The sequence below is a fragment of the Symphalangus syndactylus genome, chromosome 15 (genome assembly GCF_028878055.3).
Source record: "Symphalangus syndactylus isolate Jambi chromosome 15, NHGRI_mSymSyn1-v2.1_pri, whole genome shotgun sequence".
Classification (NCBI taxonomy): domain Eukaryota; kingdom Metazoa; phylum Chordata; class Mammalia; order Primates; family Hylobatidae; genus Symphalangus; species Symphalangus syndactylus.
This window is the reverse complement of record NC_072437.2, coordinates 72,597,167-72,610,305: the sequence shown is the minus strand read 5'-3', so window position 1 is coordinate 72,610,305 and position 13,139 is coordinate 72,597,167. Positions and strand designations below refer to the sequence as shown.

Below are 13,139 nucleotides of genomic sequence, written 5' to 3'. Positions count from 1 at the left end.
TTAATAAATGGTGCTGGGAAAACTGGCTAGCCATATGTAGAAAGCTGCAACTGGATCCCTTCCTTACACCTTATACAAAAATTAATTCAAGATGGATTAAAGACTTACATGTTAGACCTAAAACCATAAAAACCCTAGAAGAAAACCTAGGCAATACCATTCAGGACATAGGCATGGGCAAGGTCTTCATGTCTAAAACACCAAAAGCAATGGCAACAAAAGCCAAAATTGACAAATGGGATCTAATTAAACTAAAGAGCTTCTGCACAGCAAAAGAAACTACCATCAGAGTGAACAGGCAACCTACAGAATGGGAGAAAATTTTTGCAACCTATTCATCTGACCAAGGGCTAATATCCAGAATCTATAACGAACTCAAACAAATTTACAAGAAGAAAACGACCCCATCAGCAAGTGGGCGAAGGATATAAACAGACGCTTCTCAAAATAAGACATTTATGCAGACAAGAAACACATGAAAAAATGCTCATCCTCACTGGCCATCAGAGAAATGCAAATCAAAACCACAATAAGATACCATCTCACACCAGTTAGAATGGCCATCATTAAAAAGTCAGGAAACAACAGGTGCTGGAGAGGATGTGGAGAAATAGGAACATTTTTACACTGTTGGTGGGACTGTAAACTAGTTCAACCATTGTGGAAGTTGGTGTGGCGATTCCTCATTGATCTGGAACTAGAAATACCATTTGACCCAGCCATCCCATTACTGGGTATATACCCAAAGGATTACAAATCATGCTGCTATAAAGACACATGCACATGTATGTTTATAGTGGCACTATTCACAATAGCAAAGACTTGGAACCAACCCAAATGTCCAACAACGATAGACTGGATTAAGAAAATGTGGCACGTATACACCATGGAATACTATGCAGCCATAAAAAATGATGAGTTCATGTCCTTTGTAGGGACATGGATGAAGCTGGAAACCATCATTCTCAGCAAACTATCGCAAGGACAAAAAACCAAACACCGCATGTTCTCACTCATAGGTAGGAATTGAACAATGAGAACACATGGACACAGGAAGGGGAACATCACACACCAGGGACTGTTGTGGGGTGGGGGAATGGGGGAGGGATAGCATTAGGAGATGTACCTAATGCTAAATGATGAGTTAATTAATGGGTGCAGCAAAACAACATGGCACATGTATACATATGTAACAAATCTGCATGTTGTGCACATGTACCCTAAAGCTTAAAGTGTAATAATAATAAAATAAAAGAAAAAAGAAAAAAATATAAATAAATAAAAATAAATTCAAGACACTGGGAATATATTGCAGATTAACATAACTCTCCCTGTCTCCAATGAGTCTAGACATTTTGAGTAATAAAAAAGTGAAACAGGGCTAGTGAATAAAGCTTAATTATAGCATTCTGCTATACTATTACCTAATTTTGTAACTATTTCTTTTTCCATGTATTTGAAATGGCATAAAGCAATATATTTGAAAATAATATTTTGCGTGTATTTCTGAATGATGCCCACCACTTGTAGCTTATTTGCTGTTTATCTTTTCTGTGTCCTTAGTAAATGTGTTTGTGTCCTTTCAGTAAACCCAGCTCATACCATACCCATTCAGGATAAATTTCAGTCTTGATTATGACGGTATGAAGAAACATTCATACTGTTGATAATTACTTATGAATATTTTCATTAAAATGTTAATGCCTGATGTATAAACATTGTGCAGTTTTAAAATCCTATCTGAATAATAAGGAATAAAAAAGCTTCAAACTGTAAAAAAAAAAAAAAAAAAAAAAAGAGGGTGGAGTTTAACATAATTTTGGAAGATTCCCATCAAAATGGTTTCATTAAGCAGAAGGGCAGGCTGGAAAACCCTCTTCAGCAGAACAGCGGACTAAGGCTCACTGCTATCAAGGTGGACAGGCTTCTCTGCTCAGCAAACCAGGCTCACCCCGGGGGTGCTCTACACAGACTCGGGCTTGCTAAGGGAGGAAGGCACCCTGAGGGATGTCCTGGCCTATACGATGCTACAGTTTTCTTTCTCAATGAAGAAAACAATAACACATTCTATCATGTTTTTCACCTTCATTTTTACTTACTTCTTACCCAAACAACTAAATCCTCCACAAAATACAGTATACATTTCAGGGTACAAGGGTAACAAAATCCCTTCTCCTTCTTTGACATATTTGACCATGGATTCACTTTCTAGCTCTGTTCCCATGGAAATCTGATAAAGATGGCATGTCAGCTGTAATAGTAGGCAAAATTGCTTATGTAATTGTGGCCTCTCATTGATAAATTGCATTGAGACTGGGGGTTCAATGGTGGGAAACCCAAGCTTTGGGCTTGTCAGAGAGCAGTGACTCATATAATTGGGTATGTCCCTTGAGGGCATCTGGAACCTGAGACAATGTTACAGGAGCTATGGGCCCTTATGGGGTAGGGCTTCCAAGCCAAGTGGATCTCACATCCACCTGATGTGAGTCTCTTTCTCTTGTACTTGAGCTGACACTCAAAGTGGGAACAAAGGGAAAAGCTCCTGGAGCCTGGGTGGGCCTCTGTGAAGGTCACTCTCACAGAAAAGTGACTGTTTCCTGGCCCAAGATAGAGCTGTAGGCAGGACGCAGTGGCTCATGCCTGTAATCCCAGCACTTTGGGAGGCCAAGGCAGGCGGATCATGAGGTCAGGAGTTCGAGACCAACCTGGCCAACACGGTGAAACTCTGTCTCTACTGAAAACACAAAAATTAGCCAGGCTTGGTGGTGCTTGCCTGTAATCCCAGCTACTCAAGAGGCTGAGGCACGAGAATCGCTTGAACCTGGGAGGCAGAGATTGCAATGAGCCGAGATCACACCACTGCACTCCAGCATGGGCAACAGAGCAAGACTCTGTCTTGGGGGAAAAAAAATGATAGATCTGTAACTCTGAACGTCTACTTGAGAAGGCATCCTGGTGGGTGTTGCAGCATTTTATTTGAACTTCAGGCATTAATTCTAAATTTATTTTTGTTTCCTGATTGTTTTAGATTGGAACTGTGCTCTTAAGCTGATACTGACCTAGGGCAAAGGTCATGGCCTCTGCAAAGCCTCCCTTATTGTTCCCAGGGCTCTGTGACCTTGAGCCCTCAATACCTCATATATATATTCAGGATTGGAAGTGTCACAGTGGATTGTAATGATGAGTGTTATTTCTTTCTGGACAGTGATCTCTGAGGCCAGAGTGTGAAGCTATTTTTATCTTTGAGTGTCAGCCCTAGTCGATTGCTTGGTACACAGCAGGTGCTTAATGAAGTGTATCAGTGGAATGCTTTCAGAGGTGTAAATATTAGGAAAATATCCCATAAGTGATGTGGAACAAGGGCAGAAATGCTATACACCCTGCATCCAGTAAACATTCCCTCCTAGTGGGACCCTGTGCTGATCTACTCAGGGGGTGAGGTCCTCACCACCCATACTCCAAAAGAGAACACATTTCCCCTTTGCAAAATTATTTACCAGGTGTTAGGGCTGAACTTTACCCCTACAAAATGCATATGCTGAAGTCCTAACTCCCAGGACCTCAACAATGGGACTGTGTTTGGAGATAGAGCCCTTAAAGAGGTAATTGATTAATTAAGTGAGATCATACGGGTGGGCCCTGATCCAATATGACTGCTATCCTCATGTGAAGAGATGAGGACACAGATGCCCACAGGTGGAAGACCATGTGAGGACACAGCAAGAAGGCAGCCATCTGTAAGCCAAAGAGAGAGGCCTCACCTCAGAAGAAATCAACCCTGCTGTACTCTGACCTTGGACTTCCAGCCTTTAGCACTGTGAGAAATAAATGTCTGTTGTTTAAGCTCCCCAGCCTGTTGCATTTATTAACAGCAGCCTGAGCTAAGACACCAGGTAAGAAGAAAAAGGTTGGGAGGCTGGTTCATTGAAACGAGTTATGAACAGAGGTCAATAAACACATAGGAATCAATATAAATAGCATTACCTGCATGCCATCATCCAGGAGGAAGTGTGAGGATATCAGGAAAGGACAGTCCCTGGAGTCCCGCGAACACTGCAGCTCCACAACCACAGCTTCCTGGCCTCCTTCCATTCCCACCTGGAAAATAGGATGTGCTTTCAGAAGCTGCGCTCGGGAAACATCAAACTACATGTGCCATTTGAAAATGTTCATTATAATTATAAAATAATATATGTTCATTTAGAGATATAATTTAGAAAATACAGAAAAGTATCAAGAAGAAAATTAAAATCACCTGAAATCCTATGACAGCAATACAATCACTATTAATATTTTGGTATGTTTCCCTCCTGTATTTTTGCCATACCATAAATAGATCTGTATATGTTTATACCATACCATTTTTCATGTTTTCTTTATCAAAGAGGAAAATGTTATTTTCAAGTTACGTTTTATTAATATATCTAAAAATAAAATGGAACATCACTTTGAAGGCTAGTGTCGATTTATATCTCTCTATATATTTTAGAGACAGAGGTCTTGCCATATTGCCCAGGGTGGCCTCAAACAGGTGGCCTCAAACTCCTGGGCTCAAGAGATCCACCTGCCTCAGCCCCCTAAGTAGCTGGGACTATAGGCAAGTGATGCCACATCAGACACTAGTGTTGATTTTCATTTGCATGACTTTGTGAAAAAGAAAAAAAAAAAGGATTTTGTTTTTCTTTCTAATGCAAAAGGAATGGAAATGCAACATAATGTACTTAGTGTCAAACCTTCCCTTCCCAAATACAAGAAACTGTTAATAACAGGGAAGAGGACTTTTATTTTTAATGCCATATTGATATTTTATACTATTTAAAATTTTTGCTATGAGCATGCATTTCTTTTATAATATAAATACTAAAAATTTAAACATTAAATTCTAAACATAAACACTTTCTCGACTGTTAAAAATCAGGTCCAGGTGCAGTGACTCATGCCTGTAATCCTAGCACTTTTGGAGGCTAAGGAGGGAGGATGGCTTGAGTCCAGCAGTTCGAGATCAGCAACATAGTGATACTTTGTCTCCACAAAAATAAATAAATAAATAAAATCAACTCATATTTTAAGGAATATATGATATTCAGGATATGCATAATTTTTCAAAACAATGAGAAAATATCAAATAAGAAAAACACTCAGAAGACATTCAAATGGTTTTTTTTTTTTTTTGCTAACTAGAAATCAGATTCTTACTTTCTCCAAGGTGTTATATTTTGCAGCTTCAAAACCTTGAGGAAGATGAGGAATTTCAACATGCTCTGTACCAAACCTGAAATTTGTACAGTGTATAATTAAAATTTTAACATTAAATGGATTTTAGGCTAAACAGAATTTCATAAATTTTTTCTTGTACATCTTTACAAAACACATGATAGATTCCTTACAAAATACCTGGTAAGTCCCTAAGGCCTCCTTAGCTGTTCCAGAAATTATTAAAAGATCGTTTGAAATGAGCTGGATGCCTCCTCTGCATAATTCTCCAACTCAGATACCCAGTACTGTAGCGTCTGCACTGGAAGACGGTGTCTACGTGGCAGACGCAGAGGCAGAAAGAGGTGGGCCGCACACTCTGGGGATGGGCTACTTGTGTTTGCTTTGGATCTGACTCTTAGAAGCTATGTCACTCCTCTCCAGACCACAGTCCACTCCTCTCTAAAATAAAGGAGTCAGACTTCTCATAATCTGTACTTTTCATTTTGGATTTTGTTCTCTTTAAACACTATTATTAACAAATATAACAAGATTGAATGCAATGCCTAATGAACCCAATGTTTTGGGTATGCTTTAAGAAGCCATACAGACGCCCATACTCCATTTGAGGAAGGCTGTCGTTATTTCTGTTTTTGAAAATATCAAGCAAAAGTAACAAACTGTCTTTACTCTAAGGGCTGCTCAGGAAAGCAATGGGATGAAAATAGGTGTTTTTTTTTTTTTTTTTAACCACTGGTTTTTCTTTTAAAAAATCTATTAATCTAATAATTGCACCCAATCTCATTTAATACTGAGAATTTAAAATAATGATCACTATACTAGTTGAAGTAAAAAGACTCAAATAAAAAAATCACTAAAGAGTTAGATATGCAAAATAAATTAAAATAAGAAAAAGTCTACAAATAGAATTTTAATACTGTGCTTGAGGTTTACACAAGATTTTGCAAACTCTGTAGAGTCCTAGGGATCGGAAAGAAGTAAATTACTCAGTGAATTCCACAGTGTCTTCCTCCCCTGTGGCATTGCCCGGGCATAGACCTTCCGTTTTCACTTCTAGAATTAAAGCAAACAACACACTTGTTTACTGCCCAAAGCCTTATTATAATTAGTTAACCTAAGTGCTGGAATTGTTAAGATTCATAAATATATCCTTAAATTAGTTATAATTTTGGTCATCTAAGGATAACCCAGTGGGAAAAGAGGAAGGTATAATATTATAAGAGGAAGGTATAACATTTTAAGAGGAAGATATAACATTATAAGATAGCGAGAACATACTCTAATTCTATTTTAATAGGCATATCAGGAGAATTCTCATCTGTTATTATTTGAAACTCACTGATAGCCATACAATTTTCAACTGGCACTTTCCTCTTGAAGAGTACAAAGTGCACAGGATCAGAATGAGTTCCTGAGAGTCGGCACATCACGAGCAAAGGAGCTGGACATGTTCTAGCTTAGAGGAGGGAAAGTCAAGGGCTCTACGTGAGCTTTTGCTTCATACTTTTTGTACAGAGAAACAGTAACACTATCTATAGCATTGTGTTATATAGGAATAACTCTGAATGTGAGGACTTCTTTCCAGTTTTAATTATACTGTCATGATAATTTATACTGTCTTGTTAGATTCTTTTCATACAATTGAATTGAGCCTTTTGTAAAAAGAATTCTTCTGAGTTTTCTTGTACAACATGTAAAATACATGGCCTCTTTTCACCTGAAAAGCAGTATGGTATGGAAGGGCATAGGGACAAAAACACACACAAAAAAACTCTCACCGATATCATCGGAACCACAACAAAAACAAATACAAAGCACCTACCGTGTGCAGGAAACCTGCTGGGCCCTGGGGTACCTGCTCCAGCTAATTTCCATGACAACCCGAAAGACCAGGACACAGATGAGGAGACTGAAGGTCAAAAGGTGAGGGCCTGTGGCAGGTGGCAGAACTAGGGTTGAACAAGGTTTGCCTGCTCCAAAGCCCAGGCTGTGGGGTGGAGAGCAAGGGCCACAGAAGGCCTGTGCGCTCCTCAGAGAACAGTCCTGCTCCTACTTGCCCTCTGCAGCCCACTTGGGTTGGCATCGTAGAAGCAGCCTCTCCCCAGCTGCAGCAAGGCCAGCAGTGCCAGCACAGGGGCCATCTGAGTTCTCAGGAGAGGGCTACCAGCAGGGACTTGTGGGCCTCATCCAGGTGGCCACCAGGGTGTTGGCCACCAGAAGGTGCGATACGTCCTCCACATCCAACTCATTGGCAGTGTGGCCAGCTGGTGCTTGCCATGGGGCTAACCTGTGGGGACAGTGGCTCAGGATGGGCTGGCCCCTTCCCCACACCACCTCACCTACCCAGCTGATTGGGCCACAGGTAAATCCTGTCCCTATGCACCTGGCCTGGGTAGCTTCCTTCCCACAGGACTGCAGAGACCTGTGTCCCTTTGGAGAGACCCCCATGCCATGCCATCCCCAGAACCCATAGCTGCACTTCCCGGTGTGCAGCCATCGACCCTACCTTCCCCTCAATCTCTCCGTTGCCCTGTGGGGGAGGCACTTTACAGATGACAGAATTGAGGTTACGCAGATGCTCAGCAGCAGGGCTGACCCTGAGCAGATCCTGCATCAGTTTCCTTTTCCGCAAAAACTTGGATTAGCAATGTGGCCTTGCTGGGCTCTGGACCCACGGGTGTGTTTGTAGGCAGAACAAGGTAACACAGGGGCTACACGTGGCATGTGTCTGTGTCCACGTGGGAATGCTGGCAATGTTCATGAATTCTCACTGGGAAAGGGAGCCAGAGCCTCAATTTTGACAATTTCCAGATACAAACATATGGCCTTAAATCACATAAAAGAAAGAAGAAAGTTCTTCCTCACCAGCAAACCAAAGCCATACAAATTAAGCGCCTGGGAGGCAGAGGAAGAGTGTGTGTGTGTGTGTGTGTGTGTGTGTGTGTGTGTGTGTGTGTGTTTGGTGGGGTGAGGGCTGACATTCATGATGCCCCCAAGACATCCCCAGTCTCAGTGGTTTTAACGTTGCTAAAACTCCTTCCTGTCACCTTCCAGCAGTCAGAGGAGTACTCATCAGAACAGCTAAGGGTTCACCCGTTAGGTTGGCAAAGAATTTGCAGTGAGCATCAGAGCTGGGTGGAGGAAGAGAGGTGCCCAGATGGTTAGGGGGACAGCCCCTGAAGTCAAGGATCCTACAGGTGGCAGTGCTCCCTGATCCAGGAGCTCTATATCTGTCTCCATCTTAAGGAGAAAACATCGTGGAGACAGGATGTCACTCACGATGTGTTACAACTAAGAGCAAAAATCTAGGACTCTCCAAAGGAGTAACAGCACGCGCATAGGACGGGCCATGGAGCTACAATGAAATATAATTAGCAACAAAGGGCATTTTCATGATCCATTGAGTATAAAAGGTAGGCTATAAATGGCATCCACAGCACAAACTCAGTTTTCTGAGATATATTTTATATGCACATGAAAAAGACCAGAAGGAAATGTGAGCAGTGGGAGAATGGGTAAGTTTCATTGTTCCCTTTCCATTTCTGAGTTTCTAATTTTCTGTGGAGAGAAAGCCCATGATACATCATGGTATTGGAGAGGGAGGATCCTAAAATCTAAGCCCTGGAGCTCAATCTGCCATCGATGCTGTGGGAAATCACTCCAGCACTCTGCCTCAGTTTGCTTATCTATAAAATAGAAACACATCCTTCCCTACCTCAAAGGAGACCAGAACGCAACAGCAGCCTCCATGCATGCCCTCTGGCTGGTTTATGCTCTTCCTGCGCAGTAGGGCTGCCTATGTCCACAGCCTTATGCCCTGTGCCCTCTAAAACCCTGAGTCGGGTCTGAGCTGGAGCATCCTGCAGCCCTCCTCCTGCAGCAGCCCGGCTGGTTTCCAGGCACATACGCCTTGGGGCCTGCAGTTCCTCCTCCGGCAACAGCCTGCATGCGGTGACACAGTCCAGTGTGCCCAGAACGCACTGCCGGCCAGCACCCGCAGCAGCCCGCAGCTGCACAATTACACACGGCTGTCAGGGTGTGGCGCCCCCTGCTCCACCACCTCTTGGAAGTCTTCCTGGATGCACCAGGAATTTCCTGCTAGCCAGCAATGTCCTTGGCCTTTGGGTGCACCGAGATGAAGTCCTGGAGGGTGCTGGCCACATCAGGAGGTAGGGGCATGGCAGCTGAATGCAGCCAGGTTGAAGGCGATGGGAGGCTGGGAGTGCTCAGGACGAGATGCTGGTCTCTTGGCAGAGGCAGGCTGCGAGTTCCTTGGCTGATATCATGCCCATGGTCCCGATAGGCCCATGTCCAGTCTTCATGACACCTGGGGGACGGAGAGTGCGGTCAATGCACAGGGGTCAGCCAGTCCATGCCCCCGTGGCCACCCATGCCCAGCTTCAAGCCACCTCCTGCTCTCCCCCAGTGAGACCCTAGGGTCAGTGTAGACCACACTGCATGAAAACTGGGGGATCCAGCCATTAAGGGGCATTTGTGGTGCTCCCTCAGTAGGTGGTCTCCATGGGCTGGGGTTGGGGTCTACCAGGCCCACTCCCAGCCCACTGTTTACCTCGTGGGCCTCAGCTTCCTTTTCTGCAGAAGAGGACGGTGACCCTGCCCAGCTTAGTTCCCTCTAAGAACACCTGACCCCTGAGTGCCCACATGAGCAGGGTCTGGGTGGCCTGAGGGGTCAGGGCCCAGCGATAGGACCCCTGCCCTCACCCCTTACCCCTCCCAGCGCTGGGCCATGAAGGAAGGCAGAACTCCCCAACCCCAACCTGTCAATCCGGGAGCCTTCTCAGCTGGACCCAGGGCCACCCCTCTGCCCACCGGCTCACACCTGGGCCATGCAAGGCGGGGTGGATGCACCTGCCTGGCCCTTGAGGGCGTGGGGAAGCCACCGTTGCCCACTTCGGAGGCTCAGTTCTGAGGTCGGGATTCCAGGCACTCCCTTCTCCCCCATTCCCAAACCTCCTGACTGGAAGAACTCTCTCGGCACAGCCTTTTCTTTCGGGGTCCGAAAGTGCCTGTGAGCAGGCAGCTCCTGATGATCTTTCTGTGACACCCACAGACTCAAAGACACCCACGTGCTCACTCATGCAGACAGGCGCTCTCGCCTACGGCTCTGAGGCTGAGCCGGCTTTGCCTTGGTGAAGGACAAGGCCCTGGCGACCCAGATTCTCTCGCGGGTGGCTGGGGACAGAGGGGCGGTGGCGTGCTGGGCTGGCTGGAGGGCCCCAGGCCCTGGCGCGAGTCCTGCAAGGATGCTGCCTCCAAGTGTGCTTGTGGGTGGCGGATCCCAGGGCCTCCCGGAAGTGTCCACTCCTCGGGAGGCCTGGCTGCTCAGCGGCGCCCTTCTGTGGCGAGACTCGCCCAGGCCCATATCCGGCCCACCTCCCGCCAGCCCGGCTCCCCTGGGCAGCCTCAGGACAGAGAACCCTGATTTTCAGAGGGAGGCTGCGGGTGTGGGGCCTCTAGGCACTTGCAGGGTGGAGCTACCCCACACCCAGGGCTCACCCTCAGCCCTCCCCAGGCGTTCCGGAGGCGGCGGAAAGTCCAGAGGGTCTCCGAAGCCGGTAGACGGGGCCATGAAGAAGACGTCGGGCTTCAGGAGGGCAAAGGGCGAGCTGCCCAAGGTGGGCGCGGGCGCCGGGAGTGAGAGTGCGGCCGACGCCTCCTCCCAGCCCAGGCGCCACGACCCGGACAAGGGGATCGACAGGCCCCACAGAGCTGTCGGCGAGGACCGGACAGAGACGATGCGGCGGATCCTTTCTCTGCCTAAGAGTGGCGTGGATGACAGGGACGAGAAGAGCAGGTAATAGGAACTGGAGCCCGGCAGGGGAGGGAGGAGGGCGGGTCGGGGAGAGGCCCCTTTCCTGCTCCCGGCTCACCCCTGTCCCCGAGGGCGCTGGGCTTTGTTCCCTCTGCAGCCCGCAGCACCCGGTGTGGCAACCTTACAGGAGCGCCAAGGTCATCATTATGAGCAGCGCGATGAAAACAAAACTTTAGCTGGTCCGATCCTCTCATAATTCCCCTTACTTTACTGAAAGTTTTAGTGCTTTAACTAAAAAAAATTAAGTAAACATAGCTTTTTATTTTTACTATACACATTTTAAACAATGTTATATATGTTATGGAAACAAGCATCATGAGAAAAATAATTTCTATATTATATTAACTTCTGGGCTAAAAATTCTTTGGATAAAATGTAATATCCCTTTTATATCCACCTACACCTGTGTATATAAGTTATTTCATGAATGACCTCAGAAGGATCCTTTGAAGTGAGAGGATGGTTCCCTGTTCTTGAAAAGGAAGACTCACTTTTCTTTCTTTCTTTCTTTCTTCTTTTTTGTTTATTATACTTTCAGTTCTGGGTTACATGTGCAGGACGTGCAGTTTTGTTACATAGGTATACATGTGCCATGGTGGTTTGCTGCACCCCTCAACCCGTCACCTACATTAGGTATTTCTCCTAATGTTATCCCTCCCCTGGTCCCCCACCCCCTCCCCCTGACAGGCCCTGGTGTGTGATGTTCCCCTCCCTGGGTCCATGTGTTCTCATTGTTCAACTCCCACTTACGAGTGAGAACACGTGGTGTTTGGTTTTCTGATCTTGTGATAGTTTCCTGAGAATGATGGTTTCCAGCTTCATCCATGTCCCTGCAAAGGACATGAACTCATCCTTTTTTATGGCTGCATAGTATTGCATGGTGTATATGTGCCACATTTTCTTGATCCAGTCTATCATTATAGACATTTGGGTTGGTTCCAAGTCTTTGTAATTGTGAATAATGCCACAGTCAACATATGTGTGCGTGTGGGAAGACTCATTTTTCTCGAGATGTGAACTCTATTCATTTTAGATAAACCAAATAAAAGCATCAAGGTTTTAAGATTTTTGGTTATGTATGCTACCTTTTACTGTTATGAAGACATTAAGAAAATTTTTATAACAGAATAAAGACTTGCCCTTCTATATTATCAAAGTGTGATATTAAGTTCCATTTACTAAAAGATGAGAAAACAGATAAATGTGTGGAACAGAATAAAAAATGCACAAATACTGAAAAATATGTAACATTTTAGAACCTGATCCTGATGACATTTCATACGTGTATGAAAAGATGAGTTATTTGTAAATGACATGTCTGTTAACTGGAGAAAACTAGCTAGATTTTTATGTTACAAAAATAAGTTATTGATAGAATATGCATAAAAACTTAAATATACAAAATTAGAAAATGCCAGCAGAAAACACGAATGCCTATTTATGCAGATACATTTTTATGTTGACAAAGACCTTCATGGTTGTAAATTGGACATATTCCTTGGTTCTAAGGGTCTTTTTGGAGTTCCTGAGCTCAGTGCCCCAGAAGGATTTCATACTGCACAAGAAAAAGCCTTAAGAAAGACAGAATTGCTTGTGGACCGTGTGTGTTCCACCCCACCGGGGCCCCAGACCGTGCTGATCTTCGATGAGCTCTCGGATTCCTTGTGCAGAGTGGCCGACTTGGTAAGATGCTTTGCCTCAGACTTGAAGCTACCTCTCTTTCAACCTGTTAAAATTTAAGTGAAATTTATCCTTTGTTGTTTACTATTAATATTAGATTATAAAGTTAAAAATGTCTGAAACTATTTGAGATCCATTGGGTATAATTTTTTGTGATGAAATATGTCATTAGGAATGGGGAAAATGTTATAGGAAAAGGTGACATTTAGAACTTGTACTTTAATATGTATATTTAATAAAATATACCTGTAATATATAATGAATGAATGATTACTAATATGACAAATATTTGCTATATTTGGATAATATATATTTACATATATATTCATTTGACAGAGATTCTTTATTTATGAAAGCTTCTCCCAAAATTCTAAGAACACTTTATGTGTACATTTACAACAAAATTCCCCTT

At 44.2% G+C, this 13,139-nt stretch overlaps 2 protein-coding genes across 2 annotated transcripts in view; one reads left to right on the top strand and one right to left on the bottom strand.

Annotated features, from left to right (window-relative positions):
• Nucleotides 1-7,355, bottom strand: part of LOC129463749 (protein mono-ADP-ribosyltransferase PARP4-like) — a 67,209-nt gene extending 59,854 nt beyond the window's left edge. The window contains 4 exon segments of the mRNA XM_063618508.1: nt 3,985-4,098; nt 5,197-5,272; nt 6,201-6,267; nt 7,268-7,355. Of these exon segments, the coding sequence (XP_063474578.1) occupies nt 3,985-4,098; nt 5,197-5,272; nt 6,201-6,267; nt 7,268-7,355 (345 nt within the window).
• Nucleotides 7,356-10,427: 3,072 nt separating this feature from the next.
• LOC129464215 (uncharacterized) lies at nt 10,428-12,639 on the top strand. Its single transcript, XM_055245343.2, has 2 exons — nt 10,428-11,029; nt 12,557-12,639. Exons 1-2 carry the CDS (start codon nt 10,479-10,481, stop codon nt 12,621-12,623), a joined length of 618 nt encoding a protein of 205 aa, XP_055101318.2. The 5' UTR covers nt 10,428-10,478; the 3' UTR covers nt 12,624-12,639.
• Nucleotides 12,640-13,139: the final 500 nt, after the last annotated feature.